The sequence below is a fragment of the Macrotis lagotis genome, chromosome 1 (assembly GCF_037893015.1).
Source record: "Macrotis lagotis isolate mMagLag1 chromosome 1, bilby.v1.9.chrom.fasta, whole genome shotgun sequence".
Taxonomy (NCBI): domain Eukaryota; kingdom Metazoa; phylum Chordata; class Mammalia; order Peramelemorphia; family Peramelidae; genus Macrotis; species Macrotis lagotis.
Genome location: NC_133658.1, coordinates 558,035,271 through 558,060,694, shown reverse-complemented (window position 1 = coordinate 558,060,694; position 25,424 = coordinate 558,035,271). Strand labels below are relative to the sequence as shown.

Below are 25,424 nucleotides of genomic sequence, written 5' to 3'. Positions count from 1 at the left end.
TGATTTTCAATATATGATTATGGATTTACTTTTCAAGACTATGTTAAATCAGAATTTATCACTGTACTCCACCCTAATAGGGAATGTTAATGTAGTTTTATTGTCCTTGTATTTATCTGAAGACAAAAAACTCTATTGTTGGTATGCCCCTTGATGTATTTGGCAAAGAAACCATATCCCATCTCTTAAACTGTAAGTTTCTAAAATTCTAGATAAAGTCACTGAATCACTCTGCAAAGCAACTGCAAAATGGTTCAAGGAAGTATATAATAGAAGTAAACTTTATTCAAGTTTTAATAATAACACCCAAATGCAATACCTCATCACTTTTTCCAGAATAGTTTATTTTCTTGAGCTTTTCCCAACAAAGTTTATGGAAGTAGATACTGCAGTTTTCGCTGCAAATAAGATGAACAAAACCCTAGAAAGAATAAAACAAGTCAAAAGAATAAAAATGTCAATAAGAAAATTTTAAACATGCATATAAATGTTTCCATTGGTGACAAATCTAGATTACTTTTGCACCAAATCCAATATTAACCAAAAAAGTATTGCTAAGCATAGGGTAACAAAATGCTCTAAGAAAATTTTAGAAGTCATAGAGTATATAAAAATACATTTGGATAAAATGTTATATGAATTAGTATGAACAAAAGAAAGTCATTTATCAACAACTCTCTAAATGAGTTGATATACACTATCTTATCTACAAAAAAAGCAGGAAAAATATTAACATGTCAAACTTATACAAAGATTATATCAGTGATTTACCATAGAAAAGGAATGTACTTCAAAGTTTTGTTTATTTTAGGCCTGAAGTGGTTTAGTGGTTTTTCTCTTTTCCTTTTTCATCACTCTCTTCCCCTTTCTTTCTCCTTCCCTCCCTCTCTTTCCATTTCTGTCTCTTTGTCTCTCTCTCTCTCTCTCTCTCTCTCTCTCTCTCCCTCCCTCCCTTCTTTTTTTTTCTGTCTCTGTCACTCTGTCACTCTGTCTATCTCTACTCTCTCTGTCTCTTTGTCTCTGACTCTCTCTCTCTCTCCCTGCTACCTTTCTCATATACTGAGGATATATACTAAGGGTTAACTGGTTCATCTGGAAAACCATAGCCTTGGTCTTAGCCTGATACTCCACCTAAGTGAACTAAATTCAATAGTCAAAAACCTACTCTAAGAGCATCTGCCATATATTTTATAAAACAGTAATGTTTTTGTCAAGATCAAGAAAGAGTAAATTTTCTCTAAATCTGGAGTCCTTAGCCTTTTTATGTCATGGATCCCAGTGGTAGTCTACTGAAGTCTAAAAACCTATTCTCAGAATAATTTTCCAAATTCAGAAAACAAAATATGTAGAATTATACTGAAATAGTTATCAAAACATGATTTAAGAAAAAAATTGGTTCACAGACCTTAGATTAAAAACCTCTGAGATATATATAAATATATATATATATATATATATATATATATATATATATATATATATATCATCATTTAATTTATCTAGACAAACCAGGGAATGAAATCTTATTACACATCTTCACAGGTGACTCCTAACATATGAAAACAAATAATCAATATACAAAGATGCTAAAGGAATAGCTGTTGCACCTTTCTTGACTATCCTAATGTGACACCACTCCCAAAGCAAGGGATCAATAGATATACACTGTATTTTAAATATGTACCTCCATCTCTTTTAGCTAACATAAAGGATTGAGCTTGAAGGGTACTGAACTGCCTAATTAACTAGAAAATTCCAGATCTTGCCAGACTTCAAGAAAAGTAGACCTCTTTTTTTTTTAGAAATCTCATGTTCTATATCTCTTGCTCCTACAGATTAGCTCACTTAGGCCTCCTCCTAAGTCAATGAACTCAGTAGCTAGTCCTTCATCTCTAGGCTCATTGCTGCTATATTTCTGTCTTTCCTTTTCTCTCTCCTGTTGTATATCTCTTAGAATATCTGGCTCACTCTGCCTGCCTAGATGATGGTTGCCTAATCTGATAAACTCATTATATTAATGTCATCAGGAAAAAAGATTAAAGGAGCTTTTGAAGGCTTTCTCTCTCTCTAGTTCTGCATTCTAAGATCTTTTCACCGATAATAAATAATTAGTTAGCTTTTCTCTTATATTTAAGAATGGATATAAAATAATTAAATGAATAATCCATTCTAAAATTGGATATAATCCAGCCATAAAAACTAGTTTGTGCCAAGAATCAGAGAAACATTAAGCATTTAATAGATGGCTTTAGGCTTTTTAAAATTACTGCATCTATTCAAAAAAAATTTTTTTCATGTCCTGAGCAAGAGAGAAGTTGTACCTACTCAACATTATGGTTTCAGATAACAGATTGGCAATGTGATTTAGCTCTATAATTTCATATATATGCATATGTGCATGTATGTATAAATAATATATATATATATACACACACTATATATATGGTAAGCTAACCTATTTATAACTTTATAAGTTACTCATTTTTTCATGAATTTCTTAGAGCACATTCACTGGATTTTGATCAGGAAATATGTTTTCAAAAGTAAATGGAACTCCTTGCATGGAAATTCCCTGCACCATTACAGATCAACATTTTATCCCTCACTTAAAGCCTTAGAGTTTTCTGAAGGACTGAGAACTTAAGTAAATTCTCCAGAGTTAAAAATAAGTTTGAGCCAAGACTTGAACCCAATCTCTTCTTGACCCGGGATTCGTTCTTCTATCCATAATGCTACACTTCCTATTGCTTCCTTGACAGTCCATATCTTGAGCACCGTGGTAGGATAGACTCAAGCTTCAATTTGTCAGGACGTGAAAAATAATAAAACAAAAACTAAACTTTCCTCCCTACTTTACTGTTAATAGGTTAGTATTTTCAAAGCCTCGTTTGGAGTTGGAAAAAAAATTTCAATATGTTAACCTCTGCATTTTATCTGAGTTTCACTGTTACAGATAACAACTTCTTTATACCTCAGTAATGAGATTTTATGTTTTGCTACAGCCAAAACATTTTTACCAAGTGGTGACCAACCTCTAAGCCTCTTCAAATTTACTTAGGCTAGATCACCTGAGATATATAAGGACCATAAGAAAAAATACACATCAAATCAGTAAAGATTGGTGGGTCTTTAATTACAAGTTTCTCAGAGATTTCTGTCCCTGGATCCTTATAATTAGCTATCTTGTTTATTCGGGGTGGGGGAGATTATTCAAGTTTCTTTTCATATATGCTTTCTCACTGATAAAATTGAATATATTAATAATTCACTGCTAAAAATAATAGATAATAAATTTGAATTATTATAAAATGAAGTTTTTTAAAGTAATATTTTAACAAACATTTGTATTCTTTTTCAGCCTTTTGTAATTAATTTCAAAATTTAATAGTTTTCCCAATTTTATGAAAATGAAGATACCTTATATTTAGATTTCTTTAAAATATCAGCCTCACAAGACCGCTCACAGTCTAGAGAACTACAAATAGTCCCCTTTTCTATGAGATTTTCATATTTTTTAATGTACTCATCAAGAAGATCCTGTTAAAAAAAACAAGAAAATTTCATTCATTAAGTCAATTATTTTAAGAAAAAGGAGGAGAGTGTAAGGAAGAGTCAGGAAGTAAAGAAAAGGAAAAAGGAGTAAAAATTGTACAAGAAAAGGAATAAGAAAAAAGAAGAGGAGGAGAGGACAAAGGGAAGAGAAAGAAAGGAGGAAAAAGTAGGAGGTAAAGACCAGGAAATATTTTCTAGTCTTAAATTTTACAAATCACAAAATCTCAGAGTTGAAAAGGATTTCAGAGATTTATTGCTTACAAAATTAGTGTCTTTGGGTTTTTCCTTCCTGATTCTTTTATAAATAGCTAAACAAGCAAAAGTTGTTTTTTTTCCATCCTCCTCCTAATCCTAAAGTCACTTTCTTTTGACTCTTTTCACTTGAAAAGTATTTTACTTCTTCCTTCTTATTACTCAGCTTTCTTCTGAGTTGAAAGCAAAATATTTCTCTGTCATATATCTCAGCAATCACTTTCTGCATGAGTTTATTGACTGGTATTGGGCTCTACTTCAAAAGATCTGTATTTGTTAAAGGATCCATAGTGAGAGTAAAGCTTTTATCATAGCAAGGTGAATAAAAATTACTAAAGCTCAAAAAAAAAAACCCAATCTGATGTTACTCAGTGTTATCAACATCTATCTCTGAAGAAAACCAATTGAACTGACTGAAATTTTACTCTAGTGACTGGTACCTAGTGACTAGGAATTTTAATACATAAACTCCCCTCCTACTTCATACAATACATTAATAGACTGCCCTGTGTTACTAGGAGAAGGTCCTTAACTTTATCTGAGTTACATGTCTATTTAAACAGCACACATCTTAGATACATAATTATTTGTGACAGAATTCAGCATAATGTTTGCTCTTTTCAACTTCATTTTTCGAAAATCATTGTAAGCATTGTGGCATTGTAGATCTCTTAGAATTATTAAATTTTTTCTTACTGGAAATGTTTCAGGTAAATCTTCATCTTTTCTATGGTCTATAGCATACCAGTTTTCATTATTGTCTTTTATTTCTTGCTTGCTTTTCTGAAATTCCAGTAATCCTCCATTATATCTATAAAATAATTTTAATACCATTAGCTAAAACAGAAATATCTAAAAAATGCACACAAATATGTATATAAACATATAGAAAGACAATCCTCTACTACTTAATTTTATAGTCTTAATTGTTGTAAAATAAAAAGTGTTAATGAGAACAATTTTGATCAAAAGAGTATTTTAAAACTATCTGGTTTTTAATAGCCTCAAGCTTAATACTATACATCCTTCTCTAATTACAATTAATAAATTCATTGATTAGTTCAGTGGAGGCATTTGACTGAAAAGCATTCTGATAGTAGAAAAAAGAAAGGAAACACAAAATAGTCAGGAGAATTAGATTCAGCCTCTGCTTCTGACACTTCCCATCTGTCACTTGGTTCTCTGAGACTGTTTCTTCAACCTGTAAAATGAAAATCCCAAAACCTATTCTCCTTACCTGGCAGGACTGCTATGGGAAAGTACTTTGCAAACCTTAATCTACAAATAAATGTGAGCTTTCTTCAGACTTAAAATCTCAAAAAAGAATGAGTCATACTCTACAAACAAACAAACAAGTAACAATTGCGTCTCTCTTTACAAAATTCTGTTAACATTTTCTACCAGATCTATTATCTGCAATAAGTAGTTGGGAGAAAATATGGAAGTCAGAGAAGTTTGAAGTTTTTCAAATGTTTTCACTTTTCTTTTTGCAAAACGCAGGAGAGACAAGCAGATAGAAAGAGGAAGGAAGCACTGATAATGCTATTTATTCAAACTATAGGCCCCAAAATGACCGAGTAACGATTGGTGTGAGACTGAATGATGGGGAATACAGGAGGACTTTTGGGTAAAATGGTAGTGAAGAAGACAAGAGCCACAAAGAAGAGAAGATTCTGGGAGATGCTAACAAAGAAGAAATTTAGCCTGTAGCAGGGGGAAGAGACTGCCAGGTTATTTGCTAGAGCCCTAACTCAAATCAGGAATTGCAGAAAATTTTTGGAAAAGGTTCAGGAGTACCTAAAACAAAGTAGAAGCTACTGATTAGAGTGCTGACATCAGTAGCAGCACTGAAACTACCCCATGATCCATAACAACATTATAATAATGATGTTAGGATTTCATTGATAGTGACATGATTCTTTTGCAGAGGCTCTGACTCAAACTGCAGAAAAAGGGAATGTGGGAACTCATTCCTTATATTCCTTGCAATAAATTTGCTTTAAACACTAACACCTTTAAATTATCAAGGGAAGAAATCCAAGTTATATATAATCATTTGAAAAAAAAATGTTCCAAATCACTAATAACTAGGAAAGGCAAATTAAAATAACTCTGAGGTTCTACATCATACCCATCAAATTGGCAAATCTGACAAAAAAGGAAAATGAAGACTGTGGAGAGATGTGTGGGAAACCAAATAGAATGATGTGCAGATATTGGTGGATCTGTGAACTAGTGAAATCATTCTGGGAAACAATTCAGAATTATGCCTCGAAATCACTAAACTGTCTATAACCATTGACTGCATGATAAGAGATTAAGGAAAAATTCTTGTGAATAAAAATGTTTACAACAGCTCTTTTATGGGGGGCAAAGAACTGAAAACTAAGGATATACCCTTCAATTGTGGAACAGCTGATCAAATTTTAGTATATGAATGTATACCAAAAGTTGTTATAAGAAAGAATGAAAGGTTTGTGTTCAAAGAAGCCTGAAAAGACTGTACAGAGTAATGAAAAGTGAAGCAAGAAAGACAAGGAAAACAATTTATGTGAGATCAATAATATGGTATAAACAACTCTGAAGGACTTAAAATTCTCTGATCAATGGGATGACATATATTTTCAGAGGATAGATAATGATTTATACTATCTATATTTTGACAGAGAGTTAAGTGATAAATTCAATATGCAAAATAAGATATACATTTTCAGAAATGACCAAACATATGATTTTCTTTGCCTAATCATTCATATTTATAACAAGGATTTGTTTTGTTTTTCTATTTTTCTTTCCATTGAGAGAAAGGGGAAGAAAATAAATAGCATTTCATAATTCATTGCTTAGTCATTTTTCAGTCTTGTATGGCTCTTTGTGTCACCACTTGGTTGTTGTTGTTTTTTTATTTTTATCAAAGAGATTGGAGTGATTTGCATTTCCTTCTCCAGATCATTTTACAGATGAGGAAACTGAGGCAAACAGGGTTTGGTGACTTACCTAGGTCACATAGCTAATAAAGTGTCTAAGGCCAGATTTGAAATCAGGTCTTCTTGACTCAGGACTATTACTCTATCCACTGCACCACTTGGCTGCCCTTCCTGATTCATAACATACAGCTTTATTGGAAGCACAGTGGTACTAACAGTATATCATTTTGTTTCAAAAACAAGGATAGGGTCATTAAAAGCATGGCACAATTTCCCAAAATAAAACAAACTCATTCTTTTCCTCCTTTTTAATTATGTTCAGTTCAGTCTAGTTTATCATCTATTTTCAGTGTCTCTCCCTAGATATTTGTGCTGATAAACCAATCTCATAGGCTGTTTGCTGATCTAACCAATACTGTAAAAATAATCAATAGACTGCTGTTTTGTTATGATCTTGTCTTGGAATAAAATGAAATAAAATAAAATAAAAAACACTGCATCATATATACCAAAAATTGAAAAGGTTTTGATCTTATCATCAAAAATAAAACTTTAGTTTCAGATGCTAAGCCAAAACCAAGATAGGAAAACTGACATTTTTGACATTTTGGTTAGAATGGTTATTTCAGAATTTTCATTAGAAACTGCACATCCCAAAGATTAGCTAATGTTTTTCAAATTTGTAATACCCAATTGAATTAAGTCTGCATCAGTAGTTTTATACAAGATTGGTTCTTAAATTCAATGAACCCATTTGGTTATTAAATGAAATCATTGCTCTTCTAAATGGAAGTAGCTTTGCATATGAACTTCTTGAATGCAAAAAGCTAATACTGAACCACTATATACCTTTATAACATAAAGTGGAGCAGAGAGGAAGCATCACTTTGGTGTGAAATATATAACTTTTGACCTCTGAAGTGTGGCATGATGTACCTTTGTGTTAAATATAATCTCATATTTTAAACTTCATTAGGTAATGCTATTTAGGGATAATAATTTGAAAATAAACCTGCCTGTCTGTGTGGTGAATCATTTGACATTCCCTGACCTATGTTATATAGTAGGACTTTTGAACTTCAGTTTTTAATGGGAATATTTTACACCGCTCAATTTGAATAAACAATAGACCCAGAATTCTATGATGCTTTCTAATCCCCAGTTCAAAAACACACCAGTTTTACATGTGTCCTGCAGTAGGCAGGAACGAGGTTTAATGATAATGTTCATAGGAGCATCTCACACACTGTTGGGCTCCACAGGGAATAGCTGAAATAATTAAACTCAGACAAAGATCACCAGAAGTCAAAAAACAGGAAAAAATCCTTTAAAATCTAAACAACAAGACAGCTAGGGGGCACACTGGATAGAGCACCAGTCCTGGAGGCAGGAGTACTTAAGTTCAAATCAGATTTCAGACACTTAATAATTACCTAGTTGTGTGACCTTGGGCAAGTCACTTAACTTCATTGCCTTGCAAAAACCAAAAAAGAAAAAAAGAAAATCTAAAGAACAAAAGAGATAGAAAGGTGTGTGAAATGGAAAGTAATTGTATTCAGCTAGAAATCCCCTCCTTCACCTCAGCTATGGTCAGCTTCTTTCTATTGGTGCTAGGTCTCAGAAGCTACCCCCTAAATGTCAATCAAAAGGAACTGAACAGGCTAAGAGTCTCCTAAGATTAATATAAAATTCCCAGAAACTCAGCCTCTCAACTTGGCAAACAAGAAGGGTTACAAAAAATTTTGACTCAGTAGGTTGGCATAGCAAATCACAACTATCAACAGGAATAACAGAAGGCTGAGGACTGAGTATCCTAGGTTCATCTAGTAAAAGCCAAAGCAGATTCTGTAAAGGCACAAAGCGTTTGAACCATAGGCAGACATCTGCTTCTTATTGTTCAATCATTTTGACCCTATTTGCAGTTTTTCTGGCAGATACTTGAGTAGTTTGCCATTTCCTTCTCTAGCTCATTTTACAAATAAGGAAACTGAGGAAAACAGGGTTAAGTGACTTAACCATGGTCACACTGGTAGCGTCTGAGATCAAATTTGAATTCGAGTCTTCTTGACACTAGGCCAAGCTTTGTCCTTTGCATTATCAAGCTACCAAGTGACTGCTACAAATTCACAAAAATTATAATTTACTCTTGCTTTTTTAGGCTGAGAGGGAGTGAAAGTTCTAAAATAGAAATTCTTAATCCAAGGTCCATAGACCCACCCTCCTCCCCAAAGAGTTTATGAATAGATTTCAGAGGTTATGTGAACTTCGATGGGAAAATATATATAAATATAATTTAACATTTCTTTCAATTATGAATACAAAACAAATAAATAATATTATTCTGTAAAGGGGTCTATGACAGAAAACAAAGAGATTATGGACCTCAAGCCATGAAATGTTTCTATCCTACAGGTTATTAGGGAGAATTAAACATTTCTTGGAAAAATGGGAGAGCTTCAAGATTTCTTTTAGAGAAAGAAAAAGTAGGTCAAGGGAAATCTGAGAAGGGAGAAGTAAATCTCTACTAGAGTTGTGAGGTTGGAGAGTGTTTGAAGACAGCAAAGAAGAAGCTCTGAACATTTGGAGGTAAGGAAGAGGTATAAGGATCTTCCCACATAGTGAACTGTCCTCTCTGAAATGAAGTAGCTTTCCTACACTCCAAGGAAGGATGAAGTAGATCCATGATCTAAAAATGTTCAAAAATTTTCAAGTGACAATCCAAGAAATATTCTAGCCAGGAATTACTTTGGTCTCAGATATCTGGAAATAGCTGCACAAAGCTTGGAAAATATGGTAAACTACATTTCATCACACAAGGAAGCAAATTAAACCCATAATAATCAATAAGATGTGGGGAAATGAGGTACATGACTAGAATATGAATCTAGGAGGTTGTGTCTTAATGAAAATAAAAAGAATGGTAAAAGGCAGAGAAGTTTTATATATTAAAAAAGATCTACTCATGAGGCAATCCAAGAACTAGAAGAAAGAAATGTAGTACAGAATATTCGAGTGAAGATCAATTGAATGAAAACACCTGGATAGAAATTTTAAAAAAATAGATGAAAAGTTTGGAAAACAGTTCACAAGCTTAGGCAGGAGATTTCAATTATTCAGTAATGGAATGGAGCTATTTCTTATTCTAAAAACAGAACTGCTAATTAACTCTTGGTTTGCCTTGATAGTGAATTTGTTCTTCAAAAGGTATAGAAAGTAATAAGGAACATAGCACACTGACCCCAATTCTGACCAACAAGAAAGAAACAGTTGCTGAATAATGAAGAACCTGGTAGCAAGTAACTATTCCAGTTTAAAATTCATGATTAAGAGGAAAATACTGGAAATAAATCTGAACACCACCTAAATTTTTGTGAAAAGTGGTTTTCAAAGTGGCCAAAATTCCTATGGAGCAAATCAACCTGAACAAGTATAAGATGAGGAAGGAAAAGTTGAATAATAATTCCTGTTTTAAAAAAAATCAAGGGGCAACTAAGGTGGCACAGTGAATAGAGCACTAGTCCTGGAGTCAGGAGGACCTGAGTTCAATTCCAGCCTCAGACATTTAATACTTATTTGGCTGTGTGACCTTGGGCAAGTCACTTAAACCCACTGCCTTGCCAAAAACACCCAAAATTAAAAAATGCTTTTAAAAAAATATATCAAGGTGTTTTAGTGGACTGCAAGTCTAATACTGCAATATGGCAGCATTCTCAAATGGGGTTAAGAGAAGAAAGGATTTGAGAGACTTCAAGATCATGTCATATATGAAGGAACTGGGAATATTTTGACTGGAAAAGAATATTTATCAAGGATAAGAAGTGTAAATGACTCACAATTTCATCTAAAAATTAGATATTTAATGGTAAGGCTGTCACCTGAAAGAAGATTGTCCTGCTTGTCTCCAGGGGACAGCAGTAGAACAATAGGTCAAAATTTTAGAGAGGTAGATTCATGTTTGTAATAATGAAAAAGTTATTTAAAATCAGAGCTTTACAAATGTAGAATGACCCATCATGGAAGATGATAAATTGGATAATCCTTATAAGAAGACATCACACAAAGGCACTAATTACTTGCACAAGTTGTTGAGAGCATTCTTATTTGGATTTTTAGAAGATCTCATAGGTTCCTTCCTGTGTAAGAATAAAATACTTCCATTTGTAACATCTATTTAGGGTATAATTCAAAGTCTCATTAGTGGTGGTAATACCAATATCTCCTCTGTCATCTAACATAATTATAAAGCTTATTGTTTTCTCATTTGTAAAACAAGAGTAGTGTAATGATTTCCTATCTCCCTTCCATATTTAAAACCCATGATCCTATGAAATTCTGTTTAAATTCCCAAAGCTCTTATGTTGAAATAAGGAAACAAATCTAAGTTCTTCAAAAATAACTTCAATATTTATGCACCACTGAAATATGATTTTACCATATAGGACAGAGTGTCCTATCACATTAAAGTACTTTGATAAACCTTTCAGTACAAAGTACATTTTTACATTATAATTCCTCAGTGAAACATTTTTGGAAAATAGTAAATGATGGCAACTGCTTTAAAAACAGTACAAGATTTAATGATTTTAAAAAGGCCTTTACTCTTTCACACATTTATTCTCCTCCACTATGTATTATTCCATAATGAGTAATGGTCCCTGGTAACAGCATATTCTGAACACCATTTTAAAACATAAAATGTAAGGGTGAAAAAAATATATAAAAATAGTACTAAGGCTCTCAGAGGAGCATTTAATACACACATCAGGTTATTGGAACCCCAGGTTCAAAGCACTACAGAGATATGCATTAACAAATCCATAAAATATTCCTTGTTATGTTTGATGGATTATGTAAGGATAAAATACTTCCATTTGTAACATCTATTTAGGGTACAATTCAAAGACTCATGAGTGGTGGTAATGCCAATATCGCCCGTCATCTAATATAATTATAAAGTTTATTGTTTAAAATAAATTCAAAAAGAATTTTAAAAGATGATTTTAGAAGATAATCTGAGAAAAAGATAGAGAACTATGATTGTTCCAAATAAAAAAAATATTTTCAGAATTCTCTCCATAGAAATACAATGCTAAAAGTCAAAAAAGTCAAATTAGTAGACAAGTTCTACAGCTTACTAGACTTAAGTATTTAGGCAAATAATCAAATTCTGAGTTTCCTAATTTGTCAAATGAAGACAAATTGGGATTGGAGTACCTATATCATGGGGTATCATGAGGATCAAACGCAAAATGTCTAAAAAGCATTGTGAATTATAAAGATAGATTATTGTCCTCCTGTTTGTTGGTTCTTACTGCAGAATTTTTTCTATCTTATATAATATATCTAAAACTAGAAAGGACCCCAGAGGTCATCAAATTCAACCCTCTTTTTTTAAATAAATGCCTCACAATTCCCTCAAACTTAACATGTCAGGAAAGCAAAATAAAAGCAATTTAAAGACAATGGGATTTAATATCAGATACTGTAGGTTCAAAAACTCTTTCACCACTACAGGATCTTAGTGAAGTCACTTAATTTTTCCTCTCTTTAGAGAAGTTGGTCAGCACATTGGGTAGAACGCTAGACTGAATGTTAGGAAGATCTAAGTTTAAAGCCAAGCAGCCCATTTACTAGCTATCTTATCCTGGATAATTCTTAACTTAACCTCTGTCTGCCTCCGTTTCCTCATCTTAGCTCTAGAATCTTGAAACTCAGAATCATAAAATTTTCAAGCTGGAAGGGATTTTATAGAAATACTACCACAGTAGTATTATAAGAATGACTCATGTCCTATTGTAAGGAGTAAAACAAAACTACTCTTCTATCCATGGAAAGGCTCCTTTATCTAGTTTTATTTTATTTAAACTATCTAAGCAAAAAGAGTGCTATCAACTCAGAACAAAGCTCAGTTTAGTTTGTCTTTACACTTGTGATACTTATTCCCCTCTATCCCTTTGCTGACTGCATTTAATCCTTTTGAATAAATTTAAATAACTAGACTCTGACAGAAAGGGATTTCTCCCAGATCAGTTGATCAATTCTTTGAAGAGAAAAGGTAAGAAGAAACCAGGAGAGAACAACATAGGACTGACAGTAAATAACTCTATGTCTTTGGATAAGGATGGCTGATCTACAGAATCTTCTTTGGTCAAAGAAAAGTGAACCTTTTAGGTCCCTTAACCCCCATAGACTCTATGTTGCCAAAAAAGAGAGTAGACCAATGAAGCATAGCTGATGTGTTAAAATCATAACATCTTGCACATAATCCATCATACCTGTACTATTTCCACTATATTAATGGTGTTCCAACAAATAATACTTTTAATTAAAATTCTTACCTATTTTGAGTACCTAGTAGTAAACCACATCCAAAATAAACTAAAGATAAAAAATTTCTACACTCTTCTTTCTTCTGAATTTCCATCTTCATTGTCATGAATTTACTTCTAGCTTTAGAATAATCCTGCAGGAATAAAAATACATGTCTGGTTGATATGGAAAGTCAAGAGAAAAATATGATAATCTAGAAGAATTGTATTCACTCATGCACTGGATCTTCTAATTCAAAAATATCTTGCTTTCACATATACAGTTTACAAGCTATCATTAACCCAGTGGAATTCCCACTCCTCCCTAACCAATACTGCAAAGTATAATGTGGTATTTCAAAGCAAACAACCACAACAAAAATTCAAGGTTGTGACAGCCACTGCTATTCAAAACTGGAACATTTTACTAAGCATGAAAAGTCTGTCATTCCTTAATCAAAGTATTGTGTGACATTCACCTGTAGAACAAGTCACTTTATTCAGCAAGGTTAGACAAACCTTGGGGGGATGGAAAGAGGAAAAGATACCATTGCTATATATATAAAATGATAGTAGTGATGCTCACTAACTTACCAAGTAGCAATTCTAATAACATCTGAAGTTAAAATAAAAGATAAGTAGTATTAAAAGAAACAATAGGCTCATAGTTTTTAGAACTTATTGGTCATTTAATCTAACTTTATGAATAAGGATACTAAAGCCTAGAGAGGTTATCTATCTTACAATACAGGAAAGTAGGAAGGGAAGGGGATAAGAAAAGTAGGCATACTACTTAGAATGATATATCATAGAAGGGATGCTAGACTGGAGGAGGTAATAATCAGAAGCAAAACAGAAGAGAGAAAGAGTAAAAGAAGTGAGAATAGAATAAATAGGGGAAATAGGATGGTGGAAAATGCAGTTAGCAATCATAACTTTGAAAAGCTTCATTTATCAAATATATAGAGAAATGAGTCAAATTTATAAAAATAAGAACCATTTCCTTTTGACAAATGATCAAAAAATATAATCAAAGCTATCTATAGCCTTGTGAAAAAATGCTCTAAATCACTTTTTGATTGGAGAAATGCAAATTTAAAAATCCTGAAGTACTACCTCACAAATATTAGATTGACTAATAGGACAAATAAGAAGAATGGGAAAATCAAGATGCTGGTTCACTATTGGTGGAGTTCTAAAATCATTTAATCAATAATTTGGAATTATGCCCAAATATCTATAGCAGCACTTTTCCAGTGGCAAAGAATTAGAAATTAGGAGATACCCGTCTACTGGGTGAATGGCTGAACAATTTGTGGTGTATGATTGTGATGGATTACTACTGTGATGTAAAAAATTATAAGCCAGATGCCCTCAGAAAAACCTGGAGAGATTTACATGAACTGAAGCAGAGTGAAATAAGTAGACCTGGAGGAACACTGTGGAAAGTAAAGTAATATTTTAAGATGATCAATGACTTCACTAGATGACTCCAAAATAAAACTGAAGGATTTATCATGAAAAATGTTATCCATCCCTGAGAGAAAACTGATGGAGTCTGAATACAAATCAAAGCATATTTTTTTAATTTTCTTTATTTTTCTTGTACTTTATTTTGGCCTATGTTTTCTTTTACAGCATGACTAATATGGAAATATGTTTTGCATGACTACACATGTATAATCTCTAACTAATTGCTTACCTTCTCAATGAAGGAAAGTAGGAAGAGAGAGAGAGAATTTGGAACTCAATTTTAAAAATGAATGCTGAAAATTTTTTTTACATGTAATTGGGAAAAAATAAAATACTATTTTTTTTGCAAGGCAAACAAGGTTAAGTGGCTTGCCCAAAGCCACACAGCTAGGTAATTATTAAGTGTCTGAGACTGGATTTGAACCCAGGTACGCCTGACTCCCGGAACAATGCTTTATCCACTGCGCCACCTAGCCACCCCTTTTTTGTTTTTTTTTTATTTTTTTATTTTTTTGTTTTTTTTTTAAAAAGAGAATACTTTCTCAATTTGAACATGAGTCTTCTGACTTTTAAATCTAGTGCCCTTTCCAATGTACCACTTTTTTTCCCATAATTTTGGCACTTGGCCCTGACACTAAAGAAAAATAAATAAAAACAATGCAATATAATCATTAGTATTCATACACACATGCCATCTCAAATATAAATTTGTATTATATTGAGGCAATGTGGTAGAGTATATACTGAGTTTAGAATTAGGAAGAATTGAGTTGAAATCTAATACTTACCTTGGGCAAGACACTTAATCTTTATGTGCTTGAGACAACTCCCTTGAGTTAATCTAATAAATCACAGGCAAATCTTAGACCTGCATTGGTAGATAATCATATTTAAGAAATCATAGGCATTTTGCATATTAGTGTACTCAAATTTTTTATACAAGAGAATAGGCACATCAAATTCTACCAAGTATTGTTCTTTTTCTTTCTTTTTTTTAGGTTTTTTTGCAAGGCAATGGGGTTAAGTGGCTTGCCCAAGGTCACACAGCTAGGTAATTATTTATAAAATGTCTGAGGCCAGATTTGAACTCAGATACTCCTGACTCCAGGGCTGGTGTCTATCACTGTGCCTCCTAATCTCCCCTGCTTGTGTTGTTAATAAGTCAGAGTTATATTAATTAACATAGCACAAGATAGCTATAGTTTTTTTTAATCCAGACTGAAGTTTTATTATGGCAGTGAGAAAACAGAAACAATGTGAAATTTACATATATTTCAGGAATATGACAGTAAGGTAATTTCGAAATATAGGAGAAAATTATAGAGAATCATAGAATCCTAAAGAGAGATATTATAATGGTCAAGGAGTCTCATCTCATCCCTTTATTTTAAAGATAAAGAAACCCAAGTCTCAGCAAAATTAAACCTCAATATAAAAACATCAAGATATAACCTGAAAATGTGATCTAGAAATATAAATGACTTTCAGCTCCACTTTAAATTAGATATTTAAGAGTTTAAAATGTCACTGAATATAAACAGAAGCCAAACTTAGAATAAGTGAGATAATTAGCCAATGTAAATTGCTTCCCATTATTTGTTTTCACTTTCATAATCACAGTTCCTGGTTCTGGGTGTTCAGATTTAGAAGCATATGATAGAAGAGTCATCGAATAGTTCCAGTTTTTAAAAACATTTTAAAAATCAGCAGTTCCATTTTCCAAAGCAGTTAAATTTAAATGAATAAAAAGAAAAAAATGTTTATATGTTTCTATAGGTCATGTGACACATACCTGCTTTGTCCCCCTTTCAATGAGTGCTAATCCATATATAAATAGTAATGTCAGATAATAATCCATATTTAACTGCTGTCCCTAAAAAATAAAAAAGATATTTTAAAAAATAATTTCCTGAGAATTTTGAGATTTGATCAAACTCTCTAGAAATAGCTAAGATCTGCCAACTAACAATATATATGAGTAAAAATGATTGTCAACCATTAATTACTGCAGAGTATTAATAAAATGCCATCTGAGATGCATTCGACAAACTTGATCTGGAGGGTGGAAAGAAATTTGTTTCTACAGAGCAGAAAAAGTCAAAAGTCATTAAACAAAACATTACCTAGAATTAGAAGAAAAATGAAAAATACCAATGAGGTTTATTCATTACAATTCCAAACACATAAACAGCTTCTGTTTATCATTTAAACTATTTCCCTTCATAAAAGTTCAAGCTTTGCATAGGGTTTTGTAGCTTTCTAGCAAGAAATTCTATGATACAAAAAAGTCCTCAGCTCATCTTACTCTGCTTCCATCATTCCTTCATTTAGGACAAGAAATGGAACCATATTTATTTGTGATTATAGTTTAAGAATTTCAATGTACAGGGGATATTCTTTTTTCAAAATCAACCCACCCTGCTATCCAATTTTGAACTGATGATCTCTGTGGTTCTTTCCAATTAAAAAAAAATAATAATTTTCTTGACAGTTTGTATTAATATCAGTTAAATTTTCCAATGTGTCTCTTTTGAGAGGACTGTGGAGACCATAAAAATAAAGTGTTTGGAGTGAGCTACCAATGCACCATTCTTTCCCACCTTTAATACCTTTGCTAATGGTATTTCCTATCTGAAAAGTCCTCTCTTCCCTGGCTTCACCTGATTTATTTCTGCCTATCCTTTAAAGTCCTACTCAAATGTTATCTCCTATTTGAAGCTAATATTTCCCTGATGCTTGGTGTTGTGAATGTCTTCTTTCTTTAGGTCCCAGATAGTATTTTATTCTAACATTCCTCCTTCTCTTACATTCTCATGATATGGTATACAAAATTCCAACTGTACCATATAGGATTATTGATACAGAGCTGAGATTGGAAGAGACCTCTGAGATCATCCAATCCAGTGCCCTCCTTTTATAGATGAGGAAACAGAAACCCAAGTAGTTATAATTATTATCAAATTTCATATGTTAGAGAGGCAGACTCTGAACTCAGATCTTCTGATTCCAGAGCCAGAGCTGTTTTCATTGTACCTATATTTAATTATAGTTATCTATGTTCCTGTTTTAGAGTCAGTATGGTAATAGGAGCATAAGAGACTTAGATTCAAATCCTACCTTAGTAATCATATGGTCCTGGAAAAGTAACAATTCTATGTGTATCAGGTAATTCCCAGAAGTATCTACCGAACCACTGATGGGTTGCTATTTGCACTGATGGAAATTACTACACATGCAGTTCCCAGGAAGATAAAAATCACAAAATATGCTTCACATATTCAAGCATACTTGTCTTATTCTCTTACTCTATATGTAGTATATATTTTCATATAAATATTTATGAAAATACATAAAATATATACTATAAATATAAAATATAGTATAGAGTATATACTAGTACATTTTATAAACTGTATTTTATATTTTATTTTAGTATATTTTATAAACTATAAATTTCAAGAGGGGAGGAATGGAATCTTATCTAAACTTTATATTCTCTCCAGTACTTAGAAGACTACTCTATATACAACAGATATTTAATAAAATGTCTGTTGGATGATGAGATACATTTATATATATATATATATATATATATATATATAAAAACTTCGTCCTGTATCCACATCCCACAGGGAAAAGCTATTTTTTAAAAGCTGGAAAAGAAAAAGGAGCTTCAACTTCTCACAAATTAGAAAATTCCTAACTACAGTTTGGATTTTTCCCTACTCCATAGGAAGAACTTCTTGGTAGAGGAGGCAAACAGAGAGGACCCCCTGTAGATGTCAGTCACATAATCATGCTGGCACCACATGGTGGAAGAAGACATCTATGAGCTCTACTCTTTGAAGTCAGAGAGGGATTGCCTATAAGCTCAGAGTAGGCAGATTTGGGATTTGGCCTGATGAAAAGTATAGTACAAGTTAATTGCTTCATAGTTCCAAAAAGGAAAGACTTACATGACTATTAGTAACTTGAATTTTCTCAAGTGTCTTATCCAGCTGTGTGATCAATACCTCCAAAGATAGACTGGGAACTGCTTGCGTCCCTCTGAGACTGCCAGCTGCACCATCATCACTCTGAGGAGAAAGTTGAATTGAAAATATTTTTAGAGTAGCATCAGTGTCTATGTATTTTATTTTTAAATGATTCTGATAAAGTTTCTTTGTAAAAGTGTCTAAATATATGAGAAGGACAGTTCCAGTGGTTTCATCAATGACATTCCTATTCATTTAGAAGGTACGAATCCCATAACCACTGCCTACCTAGGATGAAAAACCCAGCTTTCCAAGCTTTCTTTGAGATATTCTTATCAGTTAGGAAGCATTAGAAGACTCCTCTTCCTAAGTTCTGGCTTCAATCACTTACTAGTGGGGTAACACTGGACAAGTCATTTAACCCTGTTTGTCTCAGTTCCTCATCTATAAAATGATCTGGAGAAAGAAATGGTGAACCACTCCAAGATCTTTTCCCAAAAAAAACCCTAAATGGAGTCATGAAGAGTCAGATATGACTGAGCAACATTATATATTTACCATGTGCCAGACCATATGCTAAACACTGTAGAAGCAAAGATGGGGGGGGGGGGAACCAAACAAAAAAAAACAGTTAAAAATTATGATCCCTACTCTCAAAGAATTCACATTCTATTGAAAGAGATAGCTGCAAACCATTATGTATATTCCAGATATATATACAGTGTAAATAGAAGATAGTTATTAGCAGGTGGCAGTAGTCATTCAATAAGCATTTATGCAAGTGGATGGATGGATGGATGGATGGATGGATGGATGGATGGATGGATGGATGGACAGATATACACATCCATATAAAATGGGCCAAGCACCTTGCTAAGTACTAGGGCTAAAAATAAAGGTAATAGACAGTCCCTTCTCTGAAGGAGCTCACCACCCAACAGCAGAAACAGATACATAAGATATAATCAAGATTACTGGAAAAAAATCAACAGAAGATAGGCATTTAGCATTCAGAAGAAAAAAGAAATAAAAGGCTTCTCGAAGAGGGCAGAGCCAAGAAAATATTATACACATCAACAGCACCATGAGTTGGTTGGCCTTGTTGGAAACAGCTCCTCTCAGCAGTTAGAGAGCTAGGGCAATCCTAGGAAACTGGCTATGAACAAAGCAATCCCCATCCAGAGGAAGGAAAACAAAACAAAACAAAACAAAACCCAAAAACCTTTATAGAATCTGAATGAACACTAAATTCAGTTTTTTTTAAATTTCTCTTATGTATTTCTTTCCTATCTCTTGGTTTTCTTTCTTTTACCTTAATCCTAATTCCTCATGCCAAAAACAACTAAACTAAACACGTTAAATCAAAATGTGCATGTACAATATTCACCCGACTTCTCATTGCTGAGAGGAGGGGGGTAGGAAGGAGGATGGAAGGAAATTATGTAACTTAAAAATATGTATATGCACGTGGATGAATGTTGGAAAACTTTCATAACATGTAATTGGAAAAATAAAATATCATTTAAAAAAAGAAAAGAAAGTTTTCCTATAAGAAATGGGATTTTGGTGAAGTCTAAAGGAAGTCAGAGATAGCAGAAGGTAGAGAGTAAGAGGAAGAGTCCAAACATGTGGAAAGACAACAAAAATGTCTGCAGACCGAAGATGGAGGGTCTTGTCCATGAAACATAAAGGAGACCAATGGTAGTGAGTGTACAGTGGTGGGGTGGGGGGTAGGGATAGGGAGGAGGACTTAAAAGATGGGAAGGGGACAGCATCAAGCAAACCAGAGCTAGCAGGCTTCAAAAGCCTCAGGTCTGAACTTCAAAACCAATTGACCTTCAGATCATTCTCTTAGGGTGCTTCCTGGTTTCCCACTTAAGGAATTATGTTACTGTGTGAGATCATTAATAATGACAGTTATTCAATTTTGAAAAAGACCATGCCAACCAAATTAATGGTGGCATAACTTGCCCATTATATTTATTATAGGGAGGGATAATATTGTGCAAAGACATCCTTATCACTTGTCTTTTCCAGAATCATTTCACCCCATGACCTGATTTGATAGGAAAGAAGACTTCTGGTGATGGTCTGAATGCTGTGAGGGTCTCTTCACCTTTGAATATGCTTTACTTTCCTTTATCAGAGAGGCACCTTGGTACTCCAGCACTCCATGGTATACAAGATGCCACAACATTTCAGCAGTGTTGGGCTTCGACAAAAGTTAATTCAAACTTATCTCTCAAAGGACTAATCATCATTACACCCTTTTCTCTCAGACTTTTAACCATACCTCTACTAGAACCTAAAGGTTTTGGTTTCCTGAAAGTTTCCCATTTGGTCCTAGGAATAATATTGCTGGATCCCTAGTCACCTAATCAGCATGTTTGGAACTACAACAGCGTCTGATCATCTTCGAACCTCTGACTTTGATTTTTAATTAATGAAAATATTCTTGGCAGATGCTTTCACTCTGGTCTGACTTGCACCAGTTCAAGAATTTCACCTCTTGCAGCACAATAAGAATGCCACTGTCAGTCCCTCTTAATCAAGGCCTCAATTCCAAAAAACAACAAAATAGAACAAGGGTTCTATTTCATCATTCCTAGCCACAAGCCAGTTTTCCCTGTGGTAACTTTTCTGACACTTCTTGTTTAAAAACCCAGAGATCATAAGGATTGTGAGACCCTACTTACACGGTCAGTATTCAGACTGAAAATCAAGATCAAATGCATTTTTGCCCTTCTGCTCCATGGGAGGTTTCTGATCTCCCTGAGCTCACTTTAGGACACCTGCATTAGAATTTGACACATGCACTGCCCCAGTAAAACTCCCTCCCACCTGACATTAACCCTGAAGGAGCAAGGTGCTTGGTGCCAGAAGCGAGAGTCCATTGGGGCTCACGCCACCCCTTTCCAAGTCAGTGAAAAACACTTTAATGGAAGTATCACCTCTTATTCAAGATTTATATCAACTCACATCTATGGCCTTTCCTAGAGTAACATCCAATATGTATCCTTTATCTATACAAGCACAGCATTAGTAGAAGGTGGTAGATTAATAGCAGTCTCCAGGATGGGTTCCTTAACTCAACCACAATGTTTTTATCCAGGGACTCATTTATACTCTGGAGAAAGGACCTTTCGATAAACATGATAGGCACCTGTCTCCATGACAATCTCTCCACCATTGACAATGAACTTTGGTTTACATAGAATACCAATGCTTTTCAAATATCAGTTCTGTATATAACAAACACACAAGAGGCATTTCTTGAGCACCCACTATTGCAAGGTGCTGAAATATCTAAGTGCTAAGTCTACAAATACAAATATTAACTAATCCTGGCCCTCAAGCAACTCACATTCCATTAGGGTAGATAACATGCCCATAAATAAGTAAAGAATAGATACAAAACAAATATGAATAAACATTGGAAAGGGAGGGTAGGAAGAATCAGGAGAATCAAGAATTGCTTCATGTAGATGTGACTTTATTTTCTTTTTTTTCTTCATAATTTTTCCCCAGGCATTTCTTCCAATTAGATGCAGAGATAATATTCAACATTTATTTTTGTGAAGATGTAGCTAAAGAGTTTGAAAACCTACTTTCAAATCCCACCTCTAGGATTTACTATCTGTGTAAACCTCAGCAAGCTCCTCTGCCTCAGTTCAATTATAAAATGAGGAGATTGAACTAGACAGTCTTTGAGGTTCCTTCAAACTATAGAACTATGATGAAATGGTCTTATGATTCCAAGACAGAGATGAACAGATGGTACATTCCAGACATGGAAGAGAGCCAGTATTAAGTCTCTGATACAGATGAAGTATTGAGGGTGAACCACACCTTTTACAACCATAACCAAACAGCTGGAGCAATGTGGTACTAATGGAAAGAGCAACAGATCTGAAGTCAGAGAAATAAATTCCTGGTCTAAAATCCTACTTCTACCACCATTCTGCATGTCTAAGGCAAATCACTAAATCTCTCTGGGACTCAATGTCTTCAAATATAAATTGAAAGGGACAAGTTAGATGTTTTCTAAGGTCTTTTCCAACATCAAAGCAATAATTCTGACTAAGGTACACAGGAGGGAAGCTTAATTTTCCATTATATAAAAAATTGAAAAAATTATGGAATCTGGTAGTTATTTACAAAAGATACTAATTAAAGACCAAATGATTATAAAAATTTAAATGCAATTATTAAACACCTACTATGTTCAAGGTACAATGCTAAGAATTGGAAGAAGTTTTTAAAAGTTTAGAAAAAAATGTCCTCTGCCCTCATGAAGATAATAATTGATCATTATTGATTTTTATGCAGAATCATAGTGACCAAAAGGAAAATGACATTTTCTAATTAATATTCTATGTCATTGTACCATTTAGATTTTTTGTGCTCTTAAATAGCCTATCCAAAATTGCTATTATAAAGTGTAAGGGATTTTAGAGCAGCTAAGTGGTATAGTGGATAGGGTGCTGGGCCTGAAGTGAGATTCATCTCCCTGAGTTCAAATCCAACCTGACATTTATGAGTAGAGTGACCCTGTTTGCCCCAATTTCCTCATCTATAAAATGAACTGGAGAAGGAAATGGCAAACTACTTCAGTATCTCTGCCAAGAGATTCCAGATGGGATCACAAAAGAGTCAGACTGAAATGACAACAACAACAAAGGAATTTTTAAAGTGACTCCACTGAATTTTTGCCTTGTTTCTCTAAAATAAATATTATTTTTCATTAAAAAGTACAAATATTTTCAATATAGAAAGAAAAATCTAATAGCAGTACTTCAACAAAACTGTGACCTCATAGATGTGGATCTTCTGGGATTTGTTTTTAATATTTAGATCTCTGATCCATTTAGATTTTATTGTAGTGAGCAATGTATTGCTAGTCTGCTCCCAATCATTGCCAAAATGCTATTGAATTTTCAGTGCAGATTTTATTGAATAAAGAAGCATTTCCCTAGAGTTCTAGACTACAAAATTTGTCAAACATCAGACAACTTTTTAAATTTGGTTCTAGCTCAGTATGATTTGATCTATTTCTCTGATCTATTGTCTAGTTTATCAACATATCAGAGTTTGACATGTAGTTCTTTCTCCTAAAGATTTTACTTTTAGTTTTTTCCTGTATAAAACAACTTATCAAATTTCATACCTTAAAACTATATATATTTTTATTTCCTACATCAATAAACATTCAGTTATATGATTTAAAAAAAAGAATGCAACATTATTAACAATTGTTTCAAGTCATATCTACCATAAGTGCTAAGCCTACAAATTTTTGGCCTACATGTAGTTAATATGAAAACCTTTCAATTAGCAATATTATCATACTGTTTCCACCTTTAGAACATTGTACATAGAAAATTATAGATAAACTTTCAGATAGTAATATTTAAAATTCAACATTCTCAATACAAAGTCAATAATTTTGTATTCTACTTCTAATTTCTGAGGCAGGTCAATAGTTCAACAGATAGAGCCCTGAGTCAAAGTGTCAGAAAGACCCGAGTTCAAATCTAACCTAACAGTATGATCCTAGGCAAGTCACTTAACCTCTGTCTGCTTCAAAACTATAACAGGGAATCATCAGTGGATACAGCAACAGCCCTGAAGTCAGGAGAACCTGTATTCAAATCTGGCCTCAGACAATAAATACCTAGCTGTGTGACCTTGGGCAACTCACTTAACCCCATTGCCTTGCAAAAACAAATAAAAAAAGAGGGAATCATACCTAATTCATAGCTTTGCTGTGAGGATCAAATGAAATAATATCTATAAAGCACTTTGCACAGTGTTTGGCCCAAAATACATCTTTAAAATGTTTGTCCCCTGCTTACCTCTCTCAACAAATGAAAATAAAATTTTAAATCAAAGCACAATTTCATGGCATTAATTGCAAGAGTCATCAATTATTAAAGGTAGGAAGGTTGGAAGACATACTTTATTTTTTTAAATATATGTTGTTGTTGCCTTATGTTGTTTTTATTGTTATTTTAATACCACTGTTGACCAGGACAAAGTCATGTCTTCCTGACTGTATCCAACCCACCACTTTAGACACCACAGTCCAACCCTTACCAGAAACAGAGTTTCCAGAAATTGCCCTTTACCTCAATAGGTCAACCCAAGTCTCATAATTTTCAGGATCTCATTTTTCACTAAAGATAAGCTCAGACTCCTCATTAACACTTGAAAGAGTCTTATATGCCCTCAGTATTAACTGAAAACTATAATGATTGCCTCAGTTTCTTCATCTGTAAAATGAGCTGGAGAAAAAAACAGCAAACTACTCTAGTATATTTGCCAAGAAAATTCCAAATGGGGCAAAATTAGTCACAACTGAGAAACCAACTGAACAAGAGAATATAAGCCCCAGGTAAAGGTTATTAAAGTTCTTAAAACTAGTAAAATTTTACTCTTATTCTTCCAATCCCAGCTATGTAAGTGCTCACCAGCCTTAAGTGAAAAACACTACAACTGCTTTCACTGTTTCCCAATGCTCCTCCAACTCAAGTCTACTGTTCCCAGGTCCCCATCCAAGTCTGCCTGCCCCAGGCACTGTGCCATCTAAATTCCTACTCTCCCACTAACAAACTTCCCTCCATCTTGGAACCCTTTTTTTCCTCACATGTTTTTTTTCATTTTCTTGCATTCAATGAATACCCAGTTTTTCTCAGAAAATACTACATTACTTCTATAAGAAACCATAAATGATTGGACTCTAGAGAAGCATGGAATGACTTAAAGGATATGATGCTTAGGGAGGGGAGTAGAGTCAAGCAAATAATGTGAACAACCTTAATGGATCCAACTCCTCTTAACAGTCCAGAAAGCTAGGACAACTGTATTAGAATAGCTATGAACTATATTATCCCCAACTAGAGGAAGAAAAACAAAACAAAAAAAAAAGAGTCCTACTG

At 33.5% G+C, this 25,424-nt stretch overlaps 1 protein-coding gene across 2 annotated transcripts in view; it reads right to left on the bottom strand.

Moving 5' to 3' along the window:
- DZIP3 (DAZ interacting zinc finger protein 3) overlaps positions 1 to 25,424 on the bottom strand; it is a 120,791-nt gene that overhangs the window by 69,823 nt on the left and 25,544 nt on the right. For both annotated transcript variants that reach the window (XR_012474072.1, XM_074214440.1), the window contains exons 4-9: positions 18,469 to 18,588; positions 16,305 to 16,385; positions 13,070 to 13,194; positions 4,501 to 4,615; positions 3,418 to 3,537; positions 320 to 421 (exon numbers count right to left, since the gene is read on the bottom strand). Coding sequence is in view for 1 of the 2 variants with exons in the window: in XM_074214440.1 (XP_074070541.1) it covers positions 320 to 421; positions 3,418 to 3,537; positions 4,501 to 4,615; positions 13,070 to 13,194; positions 16,305 to 16,385; positions 18,469 to 18,588 (663 nt within the window). In the remaining variant the exon portion in view is untranslated. The remainder of the gene's footprint in view (positions 1 to 319; positions 422 to 3,417; positions 3,538 to 4,500; positions 4,616 to 13,069; positions 13,195 to 16,304; positions 16,386 to 18,468; positions 18,589 to 25,424) is intronic.